Raw genomic sequence first — 21110 nt, 5'->3', positions numbered from 1 at the left:
CTGATTCATATCTGGTTACATTTACACAAATAGGATAGAATAGTTAAAGATACTTTTCGTTTTCTGTTAGATATTTTTAACATAATACTGAAAACATTTTGTAGAAGAAAAAGAAATACGTATTTGTCGACTCAGAAAGGGGTTATGTAGTAAGCATCTCAAATAGCCATGCGAGCAAAGGCGTAGTATTGCCAATCCGGAGATGGCGAGATGTTTTCGGGTTGGAAACTTTCTCGATACCCTGGGCATAGTGTATCCATTGTCTTACCACACAAGATACATACATTGAAAAGCAGGCCAAGTTCCAGTTTGAATGTAAAACCATTGAAGAAGAAAAAGTAAGCGTTAAAAGAAAAATTTATATAACATAAAGTTTTGAAAGTAGTTTTATGATTTAGTTCAGCGGCGCAGCCAAAATTTTTGACGATACAAAGTATGGTTTAAGTTAAAATTTGTTTCGAAATTCCGCGGAATTTCGTTAAATTTCGTGAGAAGCTTGTTTTTTCTAGCGAAATTTTTCTTATTTTACGAAACGAAACGAAATCAAGAAATCAGATTTCGCCATGCTCAAATTCCGCGAAATTCCGCGGAAATTCGTTTCGAACCACCTGAAACGAAATTTTTCGAAATACCGCATATGCTTAAAACATGGCTGGTGTAAACATTTGTTTATACGTCAATAATTTATTCTCAAGACAAAGTTTTAATTTTTTTTTTATAATGGACACTTAGACATAGACATATTTCTTTCATTTGGCGTGAATGCCCCAATGTGATTTTTTGTAACAGAAGTCCCAAATGTTAGGTCCAATCAAGAAGTTCTCAGCTTATGTGAGGAAACTATAAACTGAGTTTTGGAAGAATTTGGGGAAATTTTCCATTTCTGCAAGTAAGTGAAAAAAGTATTCAAACTTTTTGGCCACCTATAGCAAATTCAAGAAGTCTTCGTACTTTGGCGAAAAGGCCCGTGTTGTCTGCAAACAACGATTTTTGACACCTCGATTTTAAATCAGATGTTTTACAATATGGGCGCCAATGTATTGCTTAGGGAAGCATCAGCTCTTACAATCTATCTGATCTCGAATTCTGGTAGTTTACCTGCACTGAGCTTTCTGATGAATAATTTTGGATCAGTTTTATGGTTTACAGAGAGAAAAAAATCAATAATTTTTAAACCTTCATGCCAAACACTGTTCTTTTACCAGGGCGAGCGAACCCAGCCCAATGTCTTCTAGATTTATAAAGTCGAATTAAACTCTTAACTCTCAATAGCTTATGGGTGGTTGAATGCTAATGGCGAAAAATAAATTGTTCATCAGCAAAAATTGAATTCGCATTAAAATGACATAATAAAAATCAAGAAAATCTTTTCAAACAGTTTGATATTGAAGAAATCATACTGATTGGGCGATAACTAGAAACCTAGATTTTTGTCCGGTTTGAAATTTGGAATAAATTTGGCGTTTTCAGATATAAGCCAACCAACCTGTAAAAAATGTGCATTGGTTCAATATGTTCAATTAATTTACCATATCATGTTCAGTATACAATAGAATATAATGTTATTTGAATAAGACACAGAAATCGGCGATTTTCTGCAAGCTTACGTTACGATTTCCTAAACAAACTTGACGTTGCGTATTATGCACTCGGAAGTGGCCATAATAGGTTTACCAGCTCCATTATTTAAAAATGCTTGTTTTAGTAGTAGAACTGTATGTTTTAGGTAGGTTTATGTGCGAAACACGTTAATGATACCTGATGCTTGTCATCTGGTGTAGCTGAACTACAATTGATCAAGAAACACGCTCTAGTGGAACGGAGGAAGTAAATTTCAGCCGTTAAAGGGTCCATAACTAGTACTCAATGTTATCTACCGTGATACATTCTTATATCCATTGCTCTGATGTTCGAAATAGTTGCATATTACCGCACTTGAGGATGCGTTGAACTGTGTAGAAAAAAAGGTCACTTCTTAGTAATAACCTCTTCTGTCAGTCAGCCCCTCCATTCCAACTAATTTATATTAATTTGCATTCAGCCGAATCTGCCATAAAAATATGCAGCTTTTGTGCGTGGTTCTGAATGGACCGGAAAAATCCTTCAATAATCATAATAAAACATTCCTCATTTCTGAGAGCAAAAAAAAATAACATTGCACACTCCGTACTTCCAGGTCCCATCCACGTTTAACAGGAAAATCGTACTTTTCGCGATCTTTTCACTCGTAGTGCAACCGATTTTTCACCCACCAGGCAGCACGAAGCACATGGCCAATGCCCTGTCGTTGGAAAGCTTTCCGTGCATCCGTCCACCTTCACCTTCCGTCCTGCTGTGCGCCGCGTCCGCGCCCGCGACCTCGCCATATTGCAATGGCAATGGCATCCGAATGGCTAACCAGCCGGTGGTGGATGTTCCTGCTTTTGACAGATACATGCAGTGACGTCAGCCCCAAGCCCCGCCAAGCGAACCAAGTACCTATAGGTAGCTGTGAAGCTGGCAAAAGGCAAATGAAAAGCGTAGACCACTTCTGCAGACACAATGAAAACGCGGACGCGAAAGCTGGTTCCGGAAAGGCACCGACTGGGAAAATAGGGAACTTTTTTTTTCGCCAGCAATTTTAATTTAAACTTCATTCGCTCGGTATACTTTTCAGTTTCATTCAAATCCAGGTTGTCACTTTTAATATTCCGGCTCGTTTGGGGCAGGCGGGCCATTCTAAGGGCATTACCCGTTGTTGCTGTTGTCGTCGTCGTCGTCGAGTTGTGCCGGTTGCCGAATACCTACTAACTATAGCATGAAACCTTTTGGATGGATTTTGTCGGCTTGCAGCCAAAATTCTTGACGCATTTCATTCAGTCATGAACAAAACTACAAATATTTTGAGAATTTTTGTTTAATACGCACATTTGGAGTAATTTTTATTCGAAATTCATTTTAAGTTGATATGGCCATGATAAATAAAATGTAGATTAAAGTTAATATAAAAACGATTTTGTAAAAAGCCAAACATATGGAGAATTGTAACAATGATTATATAAGAATGTAACAATTTTGTATATAGCGAAATCTAAGGCTATAGATTTTGCAAGGTTACTTTGCAGAGTTGTTCGAAAATCGGGCATCCTTTGGATGGGTGCACGGACTAGGGGTGTAATTGATTCCAACACTTGTTTGTACATACAGATACGTATTTAGACTTTAACAGTAACGCCGTCTTCAGTGTCTCGTACATGACTCGACTTACTTATCCGTATTTACAATCAAGTGATGAAATTAAATATGATAGTACAAACTTGTTTTATGACAAGTGAAGACATTCCATTGAAAGCTCAAAATAATTTTCTTAATAAAATTTTGGTCAATTGGCAGAACATTACTGGGACAGCGTTGATTTCTTGGAAAAAATCATTTACTTCTGATGTCCACCATTCTGGCCTTGTCTGCTACGTGTCTCAAGCGCAGGCATCTCAGTACGCTGGTATTGATTGCAGGGGGTCTGGATCATTTAGCATAGCGGACATTGGGCATAATTTTGAACTGTGAATGAGAAGAGTTTTTTTGGTAGAATTGCGTCCTTCATTCCAAAGTTTAAAATTTGGGAGAACACCTCATCATCTTCACGATTGTTTTGAGATATGGCATTGTGTTAGATGTATAGGATATTTTATCTGGATTCACTTTGATGAGTGATGCGATCTATGGAAGGGGATTATATGAAATGCAAATAAAAACGCGCATCAATTTGTTTACTCTCCGAACAGTACAGAGCAAAACAAAGTATCTCGGATCGCGCGACCATTTTGCTAGTTAATCGAAATACGATCAATCGCGTGATCAATACAGAACTAAATTCTTGGATCCCGCGTTAATTCTGAGGGGGATTCTCTGCCGATCTACTATCCAAACCCACAAAATTAAACTAAACGCCCGAATCCGCGTCCGATACGTAGCACATTCAATTAAGAACTTGCTTGATGGCTACTGCAAACTATTGAATATCGCGCCACCGAGAACCAAATAGATATTCTTTTTATTTTCGCGACGACTAAAACACGTACTGTACTTAAAGCCTGTCCACGTTAAATTTCGCATACTTAGGTAATGTCCAATTGATTTGTTGTCATTTTATCAACTTGAGCGTATTTAAAACATGCCGAAAGCAGCACATAAAGCAGAAGGATTCAGCTGTCGTGTAAATTGTTTGTCTCAGTGGTTTGTGAAAATTTTCAAAAATCGCCTTGTAAGATGGGTGTTAGAAATTTAAAGTGGACAGGCTTTACTTGCTCGATGGCTCACAACGTCTAGGTGTCTCAGAAAATATGTACAAATGGTTCAGGTCTTACCTATGTGGTAGAAAGTTGAGGGTGAAAATATGATCAACAGCGTCGAGCTGGTTCCTTTCGTCCTCTGGTGCTCCACAAGAAAGCAATCTAGGTCCGTTATTGTTTGCACTGTTGTACAATGACGTTATTATCATAACTTCAAGAGCTTTTGGATCGTTATGTAACGGGAAGTAACTAAAAAACGGGAATTTCAATACACTCAACCCTCTTTTTACGGCAGTTTTTTTTACGTCACTTCGTTTTACAGCCTCCTTCTTACGGCACGTGACGTAAAAATAATTTGAAACATTATTAACCCTTTTGTTACCGACATGGTACCTGGGTACCTTTTTGGTTTTGAAGTTTTTTAGGGTTCTAAACATAGCAGGAATTTGAAACTCCGTGACATCTTCAAACTCGGCAAAATTAACGTTTGGGTGGTATGAAAATTAAAATCCAGTAAGGGAGGGGGGGCTTGGGGAGGGGCGTCTGAATATTTTTACCCCGTAACGTACCGACAGGATACCCGGGTACCCACGTTTTGGTATGACCATAACTTCGTCTGTTTTCAACCGATTTGGACGATTCCGTTTGCTATGGATTAAGAAATTCATCCTCTATCCGATCCATGTCACATAGAACCGATCCGGATCACCTGGTTACCGGAGTTCCGGATTTGCTAGACCATGTCTCAAAAATGGAGAAGTTGATCTTATAGAATTCAAATGATGATTTCTTGTATCCTGAGTTACCAATCTCGTAGAAAAAACGAGGATTATGACTTCCCAACGTATTAGGACTATCTGATCATATGGACTCAGAACGGACATCCCGGAATAGGTTCCCGTAGGCCCTATGGTGGCCGCAACTTCATTCTAAAGAAACTTTGGCAATATGGGTATCAAAATTCTTGAAATTGTTTCAGAAATATGTAATTCATATAGTTGAGACCATAGGATGGATATCAACCGGAACGGTCATTTTGGAAAAGTTTCCCGGAGGGCCTAAAGTGACCACACATTCATTTAGAAGAAACTCTGGCTAAATTATTGAAATTGTTCCGGAAACATGTTTTCCATGTAGTTAAGACCATATGATGGATACCAATCGGAACGGTCATTCTGGAACAGGTTCCCGGAGGGCCTGAAGTGGCCACAAATTTATTTAGAAAAAACCCTGGCAATATGGGTATCAAAATTCTTGGAATTGTTCCGGAAACATGTTTTCTAGATAGTTGAAATCATAGGATGAATATCAACCAGAACGGTCATCTTAGAACAGGTTCCCGGAGGGCCTAAAGTGGCCTCAAACTCATTTAGAAGAAACCCTGGCAATGTGGGTATCAACATTCTTGGAATTGTTTCGGAAATATATTATCCATAAAGTTGAAACCATAGGATGGATATCAACTGGAACAGTCATCCTGGAACAAGTTCCCGAAAGGCCTTTAGTGGCCACAAACTCATTTAGAAGACACCCTGGCATCAAAATTCTTGGAATATTTTCGGAAACATGTTTTTCCAATAAGATGGGACTGATGCTGGGTCATTAGGCCGAATGGTTATTAGGTTGAATGACAAGTGAGGAATGAATAGTGAGAAGTGAGCAGTGGAAGTGGAAAGTGAAAAGTGGAAAGAGAAAAGTGAAAAGTGAAATGAAAGAAATTTTAGTCGTTCTTTTTATTTTTGTAAATTATTCAGCAAACAACAATGATCTTTATGAAATAACTTACAGCGCCTGTGGTTTATTATAAATCATTTCTGAGTACCTGTCAAGATTTTTTAAGTCTTTTTGCAAGAAATAATGGAAAAAGAAGATAGTCATAGTTTCTTCTAAATGAGGGGCCCCACGGAAATCTGTTTGAGAATGACCGGTCCGTTGTCAAACCATCCTATGGCCTAATAACCCAAGAGATCATGCTTCCGAGACAATTTCATGAATTTTGATACCCATCCATTGTCAAACCACCCTATGGTCCAATTACTCATCAGATCATGCTTCCGGAACAGTTTCATGAACTGTGATACCTATATTGCCAGGGTTTCTTCAGAATAAGTTTGTGGCCACTTTAGGCTCCACGAGAACTTGTTCCAGGATGACCAGTCCATTGTCAAACCATCCTATGGTCCAATTATTTATCAGATCATGCTTCCGAAACAATTTCATGAATGTTGATACCCATATTGCCAAGGCTTCTCGTTGTTGTCAAACCATCCTATGGTCCAAATACTTATCAAATCACGCTTCCGAAACAATTTCATAATAACGGAATAACCGTTCCGGGATTTAATCATAGGATGGTCCTGTAACGTAGTTAAGTTATATTTTTTAAATTTCCAACGAAGTTTATGAGTCATGACGCAAGAATCTCCATTTGGTTGAATAAATATCTTCAATTTATACATACTTTGCCACTTGGCCCAGTTAATCCGGAATTCCGGTAACCAGGTAATCCGAATCGGTTCTATGTAACATGTATCGAGCAGCGGGTAAGTTCCTGAATCCGTAGCAACCAAAATCGTCAAAATCGGTGAAAAACTGACAATGTTATGATCATTTTAAGTCCGTGGGTACCCGGGTACCCTGTCGGTAACGTAAGGGTGTTTTTTTTTGTCGGTAACAAAAGGGTAATATCCAAAAGTAAGCCTATAAGAAGGCAATGAACAAAGTAGATGCTTTGGATATCCATCATTTGCCTTCAACAATTGTTCCATTCCAGGTCATCCAAGAATTTCCTGGAGTTTACATGCGTAACCGAGGGCCTGAGGTCTACAAGCGTAACGAAAGAGCATTTATCTCTTTTGAAAAATGGTTCATGCCCTATTTGATATATTAAGCCAAATTCCGTTCCAGCCCAAGTAACATTTTGAGTTTTATCATACTCTATTAGCAGTTCTGGAAAGTAAATTTTCAAAACTATCATTAAAACTAAGATCTACATGATAACGTCTTGAAGATCACTACAAGAGTAAGTTGACCAAGTGGCCCACTCTTGAGAACGTCTTTAAAACAAATTCAAGCCTGATAATAAGACTACCATAAAACCGCTGTCAAAAAAGTGAACTTCTTTTTTTCCGTGGAGCCAGCTGTTATTGTTTTGAAGGAAAAAGGAAATTATCGAAATGGATAAATGAAAAAAATAAAACACACAGCTATGGACATGAAAGTGAAACAATTCATCGAAAAAATGAATGCACCAGAATTCGTTCGCGGGCATCAAACTTAAGTGCGCGCTTGAATTTCTAGTGAAAACAGGTAAGAAAAGCATAATATTTTGGCGCGCCGTAAAAATATTCTTATTTACGGTAATCAAATAACAGAAAATATAGAATCATTATGTTTTTTTCTTTGGTCAGTTGAATAATTCGTGATATTGCTGATTATCTAAATTATTAAACACATTGTTGAAAGCGATGGTAATTACATTTGTAAGCGATTTTTGCAAAATATTTTTACAGATATGAACAATATTTTAAGTTATCAACATGGCTGTTATTGCACTATGGGTAGCCTTCGAATAAACTGATGGGCAAAATTAATTGTTGCACAACATAAGTCGAAAATTAGCTTCCGTAATACAGTGATACTTAATAGCAGACTATGTTACAAGTTTTCGGGGTCGTTAACCGGCGGTGAGGTCTACGAAATCTTTAAATTGAAATTTGTTTGAATATACTTTATAAGTACTTATAGCTATGATATATACAAATGCTTTAGCAAAAATATGCCAAATATGGGATGTGATGCTTATGCTATGCAGGATCAGTATGACATCAACATTTTATTTTTTTTTTTATTAGAACAAGGTTCATAATATTTCATGTTCAATTTCATTCACATTCTTGTTTTCGGTTAAATGCTATGTACGCATTTTCTTGTCAAATCAAATGAGGTAATTTTTAGAATGAATCGAATTCATTCGAAAGCAATAATTTTGGAGAAGTATGACTTACGATAAATTTTAATAAAATGTATTTGGTCAGAAGTAACAGTATAAAATCTAATTGTTGCTTTAGCACCATTCAATGGAATAGAAATTGCCGTAAGATGGTCGAAAAGACACATTTTTCAAACATATAGTCCATATCACCTTTCTTCACGTTAGACATGATCTCATAAAAAATTAGAAACAATATGATTGAAAATATGTATTTAATGTCATCTGTTTACCCATAGCTCATACATTTTGATATAAACATCTTTTGCAATGCCATTATAAATCGATTAAAAACCACGAAGAGGTAATTTGTAAGATAAAATAGAGACCAAAATATTCGGCCTTATAGCAGTTCTCAAAATTGGTTTTATGAGACTTTTCAAGACTGGCCACATGACCAGTAATAAGTTTAAAAAGTGTTTGACATTTGAGGATTTATTACAAAATTTATAATGGTTTTGAAGACAGCTACAAGTGCACAATAGAAGCTAATCTTGCTGCTTTGGACACAGCTCTTATAAAACCTTTATAACACTTAAATAAATCAAAGAAGTCTTGTAATTGTTATTTGGGAGGTCATCCAAGAATTCCCTAGAATATGGGTCTTGAGGTTTACGCTTGTAACCAAAGGATTCTTATCTGTTTTGAAAAATAATTGATGCGCTATGTGATCTATTCAACCAAACTAAATATGTCTTAAGCAGCCGTTCCTTTCCAGGCCATCCGAGAATTCCTTAGACTCCTCAGCCGCGGTTTTATCCCAAATATGTCCTCCAAGTATTTGTCTTCCACTTGCGTCTCAAATGTAGGCATATGAGTTGTTCTAAGATCTCCAAATTGTCCTGGAGTTTGATTCAAATGGTCTACCGAATCAACCAAGTCTTTTTTGATGTCTCAAGCCACGGTAACAACCCAATTATGTCCTCCAAGTATTTGTCTTTTACTTTCGTCTTAAATCCAGGCATGTGTTGTAAGGTCTCCAAATTGTTCTGTAGTTTGAATTAAATGGTCTACCGAATCAACCAAGTCTTCCATGTTGTCCCCAGCCACGGTAACCACCCAATTATCTTCTCCAAGTATTTGTCTTTCGCTCGCGTCTCAATTCCAGGCATATGAGTTGTTCTAAGGTCTCCAAATTACCCTTGAGTTTGAATCAAATGGTTTGCTGAATCAACCAAGGCCTCCATGAGTTTCGCTGCCATGATATCAGCCCACTTATGTCCTTCGAGTTCCAACCTTCGAGTATTTGTCTTTCGCTTGGGTCTCAAAGGCATATGAGATGTTCTAAGATCTCCAAATTGTCCTAGAGTTTAAATCAAATGGTCTACCGAATCAACCAAGGCTTCCATGATGTCCCCAACCACGGTATCAACCCAATTATGTCTTCCAAGTATTTGTCTTTTGCTTGCGTCTCAAATGTAGGTATATGAGATGTTCTTAGATCTCCAAATTGCACTATAGTTTGAATTAAATGGTCTGCCAAATCAACCAAGGTCATCATGATGTCCCCAGTCGCAGTAACAACCCGAGCAGCACAAGTCAGACAAAATTGGTTGTAGCAATTTGATTGTGACTAAATCCTTTCACATATGAATTTGGCCATGCCATTTTTTGATCCATAGAGCCAAAGTGAATACGGATTCAACTATTGTTCCATTGCAGATCAGCCATGAATATCATCCATCCCTGAAATATAATCCTTAAAATCAACACGCGTAACCAAAAGGCTGTTGGATTCAAACTCCTGTACAATTTGGAGATCTTACAACATCTCACACGCTAAAATTTGAGACGTAAGTTAAAGACTAATACTCAGAAGACACAACAAGGCGGTGTCAACCCACCGCGGCTGGGGACATCGTGAAAGCCTTGTTTGATTCGGTAGACTATTTGATTCAAACTCCAGGACAATTTGCAGATCTTAAAACATCTCATATGCCTGGATTTGAGACGAAAGTGAAAGGAAAATACTCGGAGGACATAATTGGGTTTAAACTGCGGCTGGGGGCACGATGGAAGCCTTGGTTGATTCATAAGACCATTTGATTTAAACTTCAAAACAATTTGGAGATTTTATAACATCTCATATGCCTGTGTTTGAGACGTTAGTGAAAGACCATTACTCAGAAGACAAAATTGGGTTGAAACTGCGACTGGGGACATCGCGGAATTGATTCGGTAACCATGTGGTTTGAACTACAGGACAATTTGGAGATCTCACAACTTCATACATGCAAGAATTGAAGACGCAAGTGAAAGACAAATAATCAGAGGACAAAATTCGGATGACACCGAGGCTGGTTACTTTTGATTAAAACTCCAGAACAATTTGGAGATCTTAAAACATCTCATATACCTGGGCTTGAGACAAGTCAAATACTCGGAGGGCATGATACCGTGGCTGAGGACATCATGCAAGCTTTAGTAGATTTGGTAGACAATTTGATTCAAACTCCAGGACAATTTAGAGATCTTACAACATCTCATCATATGACTTTATTTGCGACGTAAGTGAAAGATTCAGAAGATAATATTGGGTTGACATCGCGGCTGGGGATATCGTGGAAGCTTTGTTTGATTCGGTAGACCATTTGATTCAAACTCTAGGACAATTTGAAACATCTCATATGCTTGGATTTGGAGAGAACTTACAATACCTCATGTAAGAAGGAAATGAATGTATTTAAAAGTATCCAACGACCATTAAATTAAATGCAATACTAGAAATTTTAGCAAAAATTCTTTTTACGTCACATTCGGTTTACGTCCCGACGTAAAGAGAGGGTTGAGTGTACTTCAATACCTTTCTATAAGAACATCAATGCATTCAGAGAAATATTTTCTTATGTAAATGATTCCTTAGAACATTCAGAAAATTGTCGCCCACACACTTTTACTCCAACATGTTCAGTTGTTTCAAATATGCCGACAAATCAGGAAGTACGCGCGCCGCATTGTACATTTTTTCCAAGCGAACAAAGATGTGGAGAAAAGTACACGGTGCACAATTTTGAACGTGAAAATGTTTCGAAAACTGTTAAGGGATTGCAAGTAGACCAAAGTACCATGTATTCAAAGGTGATTAGAAGACCAAAGACACGAAGCAACTCATCAATAGAATCAGAAGCATCATCCGGAAATAGCCGCCGTCCAATGGCCATGTGATACTTGCAAGATTAAAGTACGCCGCACGGCGGACCACGGACCATATGCTATTATTTAATAATCTAAGTTTTAAGACTAAGGCCAACTCTTTATATAACGTATATCAGATTTGAACTATACTTCTTTGTCGTCCCGAGCAATTCTTTTCATTTCCGCTATTTAGTGGCCACCCGTGCGGTGTGTGTTCTGATTTTTTATTGTGGCAATTTCTGGCCCCCGAACTATAGTGTAGAACATCATCATCAACAAATGCATGTCGGTGCAAAATAGTTCAGCTTGCATTGAAGTAGGATCTATATAGGGCGAAGAGTGCAATATCCAGAACAAATTCCACTCGAAAAGCTGTGTAAGAATTCAAACTGAAAAGGCGTGATTGAACAATTTTGTTCAACCGTGACATAAAAAGGAAGTTTTTATAACAGCTTTCAGTTCGGAAGTGTTTAGGTTTAAATAATATTCTCCTTCTGAAAGACAGTTTAGAAATGTAAAGAACACGTAGATTCCGTAGAATATGAAAGTCAAATCAAATTTATGTCTTTACAAAAGCTAAAGGAAGGTGTGTTCAGTGCGTGTTGGCTCTTGTTTCGGACGGCAGAACGATCGCGCGATTTGCCGAAATTTTGTGTTTTGTTTTGTTTTTCCCTTAGGACGGTTCGTAAGTAAATTGATGAATATATTTTATTATTTTCACAGCATATACTGTTATTGACAAACGCTCTATATTGTCGAATAGAGCTCCCTATTATTCACCTTTCCCACTAACACAAATTTTCCTTCCCGAGACATCTCTGAAGGTAGTATGGGTTCCCTGCATCTTCACTAGTAGATGTTGAACTAACATTCCTTCCCTTCCTTCCGTGATTGTAAGGACGTGGCCAGGTATACAACTGCTACTGTATAGGAAAAGGTACTAATCCCAAGTACCAATTTGCGACAATATACAGTAGATTGCTCAATTCAAGCTCTGTCTGGTAAGGGGGCGGGTGTCGCGGGAGAGGGTTCTCTTCGTCGACTTCCCCTCATTCGAATGGAGGTGACAGGCAGGGAATTTCTTTGCGGTTTATCACCTCAGAATGCAAGTTCGCATTGTTTTCTTTCGTTCTGAGGTGATAAACCGCAGAGAGATCTGCTTCTTGTCACTTTTGTTTAGGGGAGGGGAGGTCGACGGGGAGAGTCCTCTCTTGCGACATTCGCCCTTATTCCAGATGGAGCTTGAATTGAGCATTGTATAGCCACCCACGATTTGTACAATCACATATGCTATGCTATGCTAAAAGGCCATTTGGCCGAATAAGACATTTCAAGACAAAATTTTCAAAACGACTTCCCTAGCAGCACAGAAGTTCCACATAGGTTGCTGTAACTCATATGTGACCGGATTCAGTCACAATAAAGTTACTGCAACCATTTTTGTCTGACTTGTGCTACTCGGGTTATCTACTTTTGTAAACAAAGATTCAAACGACGATTTGACGAATCTGATAGCCCTCCCACGCAAACCAACACCATCAACAGGTAGCGGAAACCTTCACCTACCTATTGATGGTGTTAGTTTGCGTGGGAGAGCTATCAGATTCGTCAAATCGTCGTTTGAATCTTTGTTTACAAAAGCAGATAAGTCCTTTTGAAAATTTTGTCTTGATTTTGCCGATTAGGTCATTTGGCTGAACAGGACATTTGGCCGAATAGGACATTTAGCCGAAAAGGACATATGGTCGAATAGAACATTTGGCCTAATAGGACATATCCCGAGCAACACAAGTCAATTGAAAATTGTTGCAACAACTTGATATTATTGGTCATTTGGCCGAACAGGTAATTTGGGCGAATAGGTAATTTGGCCGAATTGGTCACTTGGCCGAATTGGTCACTAGGCCGAATAGGTCATATTGCAGAACAGGTCATTTGGCCAAACAGGTCATTTGACCGCATAGGTCATTTAAAAAGTGAGAAATGTGTTGTGAAAAGTGAGATGTCTCACTACTTATTTCCCACTTATCACAGTAAAAAGTGAGAAGACCGAAGTGAGTAGTGAGCTGTCTCCCTATCCACTTCGCACTACTCACTTGAGTGAGAAAAGAGGAGTGAGAAGTGAGACTTCTCACTTTTCACAGTGAGATGTGTAAAACGAGGAGTGAGAAGAGAGTAGTGAGACGTCTCACTGCGTGAAGTGAGAAGAGCAAAGTGAGATGGAAGACGCCTCTCTTCTCACTCATCACTACTAACTTCTTATTTCTCACCTTACACAGTGAGAAGTGAAATGTGAGACGTGAAATAACACATTCAGACGAATGACCTTTCCGGCAAAATGACCTATTCGGTCAAATGACCTATTCGGCCGAAGGACCTATTCAGCCAAATGACATATTCGGCCAAATGACCTATTCAGCCAAATGGCTCTTCGGTTAAATGACCCTTTCGGCCAAATGACCTATTCGGCCAAATGACCTTCTCGGTCAAATGGCTATTCGGTTAAAGGACATTTTCGGCCAAAAGCCTATTCGTCCAAATGACCTTTTTCGGCTATATGACCCTTTCGACCAAATGACTTTCGGCCTAGTGGTCTATTCGGCCAAATGATATATTCGGCTAAACAACTTTCGGTCTTCAGCCAAATGGCATTCGCCAAACGGCCCATCCTCGATTTAACAAATAAAAACCCAGATTAATCCACCTAGCAGTGATGATGTCTTTCCCGTGCATTATAAAATATATTGAAAAAAATCACATCAGAAAGGTCAAAAAAGCTCTCTAGGAGAATTAATCACATTTTTTCGATCATTTTGAATGTTTTTGCGTTAGTTAAAATGCATTGCCACCATTTTCGGAAAAACTTTTTTTTTCGGTTTTTGAATTTTTTTTCCTCGCAAAAAAACAATAATTTTTCAATAATTCCGAAATGCAATGTCCAATCGAGCCAATTTTCAATAGCAAACATTGGGACCACATTCCCCATCGAATGCAACTTGTTGCGAGTAAATCGGCTAATGCTAAGTTTCATAAAGTGTGTCTACAAAATTTGTACACATACACACATACAGACATCACCTCAGTTCGTCGAGCTGAGTTGATCGGTATATAACACTACGGGTCTCCGGGCCTTCGGTACATCTTTGTTGTACGAGAAAGGCAAAAAGACAAATAAACATTTCATACTCTTCACATTCACTGTCCGTTCGACCAAATGACATTTTCGGCCAAACGTCTATTTCGGTCAATGACTTGTTCGGCCAAACAACATGAAATTTTGACCATATGATTCGTTCGGCCAAATGGTAATTTCTAATAAACATTTTTGGGCAAATGACATTTTCAGCTAGATAACTTTGTCGGCCAAATGACCGGTTAGGCCAAACGAAATTTTCGGCCAAACAGCATTTTCTGCTGAATGACCTATTCAGCCAAACAACCCCTTTGGTCAAATGTAAGCATATGCGGTATTTCGAAAAATTTTGTTTCAGGTGGTTCGAAACGAAATTCTACGGAATTTCGCGGAATTTAAGCATGGCGAAATCAGATTTCTTGATTTCGTTTCGTTTCGTAAAATTACAAAAATTTCGCTTATAACGAAATTTAACGGAATTCCGCGGAATTTCGAAACAAATTTAGACTTGGACCATACTGTCTCGTACAGTCGCGTATTATAAAAAATGTTGGCTGCGCCGCTGAACAAAATCATAAAGCTGTTTTCAAAACTTTATGAGCTTGAGCTTGAGCTTGATTGGCTGCTCGTAGTTGCTACTCCATTATAACCAGATCAGCTGTTCTTGCACAGGGAACCAACAGATGTTTGCTTGGGACTAGCACACATCTTCAATGTACAAGTACTGGTGATCTCATTTGTTAGGTCATACTGGCGCCTGCCACGTCAGAATGCAAGTCAATGTAGGGAAGGGGGAGGAAATGATGATGCAATCACTCGCCCACTGCAAGTCGAATATAACTCTGCACTTGCCACGAGTTCATGCGGAATTTGTTGGAATTTGTTGAAGGTATAGCAATAGTAATGGAAACGGTATGGAAGTCCATTTCCAGTTCTAGCGATTGCTAGAACATGAGAAATAAAGAGAAAGATACAAAGTAGGAGAATGGAACGGACCTGGGATTGAACCCACGACCTCCTGCGTATGAGGCAGAAGCAGTAGCCATATGACTACCAAGCCCGCTTAAGCTATTTTCAAAACTTTATGTTATACAAATTTTTCAATTAACGCCTATTACATAATCCCATTTTGAGTCGACAAACACGTATTTAGTTTTCTTCTAGAAATGTCTTCGGTGTTTTGTTAGATATCTCCAACAGAAAATGAAAAATATCTTTAATTATTCTATCCCATTTTTTTTCAAAAGTGATCCGACTCAATATTTAAGACGTCAGGCTCAGAATGTTAATGTAATCAGATATGAATCAGATCAGTACAACCTTAGCAAAGAGGCAATGTCGTGGCGTGGATTCTTGAGGCCCTTGTGAAGTATTTATAGAGCACCTCTTTTCTATTAAAGGCCAACTTCTTCATCTCTTATGCCTCAAACCAGGTTTAAGCGCGGCCATACAGAAAACATTAAATGAAACACATGATTTTGCATTGGATTGATTTGAAACACGGTTTTCGTCTTCGAGTTTTCAAAATAACTTCGTTTACAATAAATATTTAGTCGCTTACCAAGGTGGCTTCACATGAACTACCTTTTCAACAAACCAAAGATTCCTTTCCTGTGGCGCTCACGGAGATGCAGAGACTTCCTATATATAATATTATAATAATGAGTATCAAACTAATTTTCCTCTCCTAATCCTAAATTGACTGTAAGGGCGTGACTGGCTCATATTGGCCATAGTAGCTGTTTCTTGCACTCAATTGAAGTCGGTTGAAGATGAAAATTTGACAACAATTTTTGCATGCCCCATATGAACAAACACATCTACAAGGACAAACAGACAATAGCTTGGTTCGACAAGTTATATGTATATAAGACTATATTTTTCTTGATTAATGACTTGTGAGGGAAGTCAGATTTTTACTTTTTTATTGTCAAAGCAGATTCGATGGATATGGGGAATTGACTGATATCCCATCGTTATTAGCTGGTTATGGAACAATTTCTCGCAAGGCAGCTGTTGTATAATTGGTAACACGTTCTATGTACCTAATGGAATAGTGTGGGATCAAGTCCCACCGGCAGTCGAATCTTTTTTCGCAATATCTCAAATGGCAAACTTAACTATGTGTATCAAAATTGAACATCTTCTGGCTACACTAACTGACAGTTGTTTGGCTACACTCGCCTTCGCCTCAGCTCGTCTATGGAACCTGTAGTGTCTATAGTAAGCACACTCAATGACTAGTAAGCAAGCTCTGCCTTTTCTGTTACTATAATTCTATTGGTCGCAAAGCATTTATTTGACTTTGAGAAAATAAAATCAGAATTGCGTGCATAATGTAAAATCAATTCAATAAAGAATCAACGTGGGCTTCGTGGCCGTGCGGTTAGCGACGTCAATCATCTAGACGCATGTGCTGTGGAGTGTGGGTTCGATTCCCGCCCCGGTAAGGAGAAAACTTTTCGTAAAGCGAAAAGTTCTCCACTGGTCCACTGGGTGTTGTGTAAATGTCCTGTCCGTTGTCTAATGCTAGATTAGATGTTGAGTGTTCAGTCTGTGCGACCTCTGGTCGAAGACGGTGACCCTGTCTTTTTTTTTTTAAATAAAATTTCGTTTCGTTTCGAAAAATTTCGAATTAAATGGACGTTGATTTCGTATCGTTTCGAAGTCTCGAAAGTTAATATATATTTTGTTTCGATTCGTTTCATACATTTTAAATTTCGTTTCGTTTCGTTAGGAAAAATTGTCTTATCGCATACCCTTAGTCAAATGACCAGTTCAGCCGTATGTTCCTTTCGATCGTATGTCGCTTTCAGCCAATTTACATTTTCGGCCAAACGGTTTCCGACCTAATCACCGTTTCGGCTAAACGTTCAATTCGTCTAGTCGACTATTCGGCCAAACAACTTTCGGCCTTCAGCCAAATCGCATTCGCCAAACGGCCCTACCCTGATTTAACAAATAAAAAAGACAAATAAACTTTTCACACTTTTCGCATTCACTGTCTAACGTGTTATTCGACCAAGCAGCATACGGCAAAATGGAATTCAGCCGAATGAGTTTCGGCCAATCGACCCCTCCCCGTCATGAAGGTGTCAGTTCTTTCGTGGGCCCCAGGCAGTCAGGGCTCACGATGTCAGGGCTCACGATGTCAGGGCTCACGGAGCCAGCTGCTCCAGCCTGTCGAGGGGAGCGGAATCCTCCGGAAAAGAAGGGCGCTTAACATATTGCTGACAGAATCCAAGGTAAGGGAGCAGTGGCCATCCGCTTTTGGATGGACCTGACCTAATGTGGCTTGACTTGCGACTTGGGGAGGCACCCTTCCACTTCTGAGCTCCGTGGGCTAACCGGAGACAGACGTCAAGCTGTATCGGTTTGTACTTGGTCCATTATATGACGGTGCTGTTCATAAACTATACCATCTTGATGTTCTTTAAGGTAGTCGAACCAGGAGGGTCCCGTAGCGTAGTTGGCTACACGTTCGCCTTACAAGCGTATGGTCATGGGTTCGATTCCCAGTCCCTCTACCAAACCCTCGTCAGTCGAAGGATGCGCAGCCCATACGGTGGCGTATTGGGGAGCGCCCTTACCTTGCAAATTTGTAATGTCGGATGGCTTTTGTTCGCTGTACGTGTAGTACTAACACCGCTTTGCGTTCAGGTACTTCAACGCCTTCTCATGATTAGATCTTCCCTCTATCATGAACTTCACATCTTCAACACAGAGGCGAAAATGCCTTTGAGACCCCGAGTGATAAGTTTCCATAGGTCGAGTCACCCTTCGCTAAAATCAATGGGCTCTATATAGCTATCACAAATACTCCCAGTCTAGAATATGTAAGTGTCCATGTCCGAAGCAAGTCTTGAACTCACTAAAATTCAGCAAATTTTCAAGCAATTTTCTGATGAACCTTTGGAAGCCTTACTGCAACGAAAATGTTGAATTAACGACATTGTTTTACCCTTGACGACCGTTTGACAGTCTAGTCGGTATAGACAGATTCGATTTCGATTAAGAGAATCTTTCGGAATAGAAGAAACTAAAACGAAACTGACGCCTTTTTCAAGTTCGGTAGCTTAATATCGTGTTCCTAAACATGAATAAAAAATTATCATTTCACTAAATCAAACTTAAAAAGTCTATACGAAACAATCTAACCAGACAGCTTGGCTTCTGGCAATCACTTGTTCAAAACTCATCAGCTTAAAATCTTAAAGTAACTGTGCGCTCCAAATGTTATTTTGTTGCTATTTCTCAAACATTTCTTTTTCATTAGTTCATATCGTAAAATAAATTTCATTATGATTCCACACTGCCTGAATTTGATTTACTTTCTACGGTTTCCGGTACATCTAGGCATGGTGTGTCAAATGGTGGTGGCCAAATGTTTTGAGCGTAACAATAAAATATTTAGCAATTGTGTATGAAAGTTTCCCTCTGATTCAAATATCAATGCAACAGCATTTTCAATAGCTTTCCATGCACTGCCCGTCCATTTTCACCGTACTTCTTCTGTTAACGGGAATTACAATGGCAGGTGGAACATCAATTGAAATTCATTCCAACTCGATTCAGTCACTGCCCCATATTAGACCACAAACTCTCCTCAGGTGCACGCTTTAATCATATTAGTTCATCCGCACTGTTGTGTCCAATCCAATTTCTAAATTCACAGTGCTGGAAATTAGCTCCAGCTCGAGTTCCAATCGAAGCTGTTTCCACGAATTTCATTGTTTCCACGCGGTTTGCCAGCATCGGCCGCAGTCGGCCCTGCAGCCCAACCAACCAACCAGGCCGAGTGGTCGTTGGCGGCCAACCGCAAAATCTCGGAAATTGTGTCACCAGTCTCTTATTGCTGGAGACATCACCGACACCACCACCGAATGCGGTTCGACCGACCGACCGACCAACCGATCCGGACCAATTGGTACAACTCTCGGTGCCGTGGGCTTTGGGGTGAAAATCGATATGCAGGACCGGCTTGGAGGTGCCCGAAAAGAGACTCCCCCAATTGGCCGGCGAGCATTTCAATTGATGCGGCCAGGGTGGCTTAAAAACCTTCACGCTCGCGCGCCAAAGTTACATGGCTATCGGCCTAATCACCATGACATCACATCACCATTATACGATGCGTGAAAAGGAAACCACGTTCGTTTCGGCATGTGACAGCCCGAGTTACGGTGCACAGTGTCCGTGGGGGGCGGTCAAAGCCACAAAAGTCATGTTCGATATGCTATCGATTTGTCTACGTTTTTTTCTGTTGATAATAAAAAATGAACGTTAACATTGTTTGCGATTTATGGGTTACCAAATAACAATTCTGCCAAGACCATGCTGCAGCTTAGATCATCACACCAATCGATAACTAATCGACTAATCGATTTTGCAGTAACTGCGCTTGACCCCATGTCAGAGATATATTATGACAAATGAAAGTGTCGTGTTACTGCCAGTTCTGAGAAACAGCTGATGCCGCACCACCGCCTTCCGCACGTTCTGCTTTTGGTTTTATACGTCCCTCGGACACTGTGCGTCGGCGTGGAAGATACGGTTTGGGCTCGTAAAAGGCAAACTGACTGTATGTCGTACGCACGATTGATTGATCAGTCATGAAATTAGATTGCTTCCTATGCAATGGAACGGGGCTTTATCGCTTTTCCCCCCTGCTGGTCGTTCCTCTATGACACATCTATTGTTGCCACCTCACGGTGCTGAGCTATGAATTCACTTTCAACCTGGACGAGCAGGTTCTTGAAACTCCACCATGTTCATGGACCTGTGTGCTTTTATGAATATTGGAGCCGAAAATAGGACCACTTGTGCATATTGAATAACGAACAAAAATGAAGTCGTTTTCCATTCACAAACGCGACAAAAGCTCCAAACTGGGGAATCGTGAGAAATTAATACCGGTAAGAAACGATACAACATTGATTGATCATGTGCGATTGATATCGCATTACATTTTTCGGGAGATAATGAATATGAAAAATGATGATAATTGATATCATCGGTTTGACGTAACAGGTTTTGGATTTACAATGTAGCTTTCTTCTATGGATGGTTTTGCTCTCTCATTGAGTATTCGGGTGAGCGCTGAAAAATAATGTTAAACAAATAGACAATGCTTCAAATCTGTATTTTGTATAATCTGCGCATCGATCTACAGTTATACTAAAGACACACCTGTGGTACTTGTACCATGGTACAAGAGGACAAGAAAATTATTCCAAACCTATCTTTGATAAAGACAATAATTGGTATGGTACTCATTTCAAGATTCACTCATTCAAGTATTATTCTTCAGATCAAAACCAAGTCGGGGTATGCGATAACATACTTTTGGTCCTAGATCGCTCACGTAGTCCCACCTTTGTTATGAACATGAAGTTTGCTTCTTTTACGAAGGAATACGCCTATGTTTTCTATAATGGGGCACACTTTGTGATTGCGAAAATCGGTGACCGTCACGAAAATATGATAGACCTAAACGTAGAGATCTCAGCGATTCTTCGATGGGTTTTTCAATTTTATTGCCATTCGATCAATGGAGAATCAACTCTTCTTTGTATTGTTCTGA

The 21110-nt window shown here is 39.3% G+C and overlaps 1 protein-coding gene across 1 annotated transcript in view; it reads left to right on the top strand.

Annotated features, from left to right (window-relative positions):
• LOC134222332 (uncharacterized) overlaps positions 1 to 19666 on the top strand; it is a 58307-nt gene extending 38641 nt beyond the window's left edge. Inside the window, exon 5 of the mRNA XM_062701482.1 lies at positions 19206 to 19666. Within this exon, the coding sequence (XP_062557466.1) occupies positions 19206 to 19666 (461 nt within the window). The remainder of the gene's footprint in view (positions 1 to 19205) is intronic.
• The last annotated feature ends 1444 nt before the right edge of the window (positions 19667 to 21110 follow it).

This window comes from Armigeres subalbatus, chromosome 3 (genome assembly GCF_024139115.2).
Source record: "Armigeres subalbatus isolate Guangzhou_Male chromosome 3, GZ_Asu_2, whole genome shotgun sequence".
Lineage (NCBI taxonomy): Eukaryota > Metazoa > Arthropoda > Insecta > Diptera > Culicidae > Armigeres > Armigeres subalbatus.
This window is presented reverse-complemented; position numbering and strand designations above follow the sequence as displayed.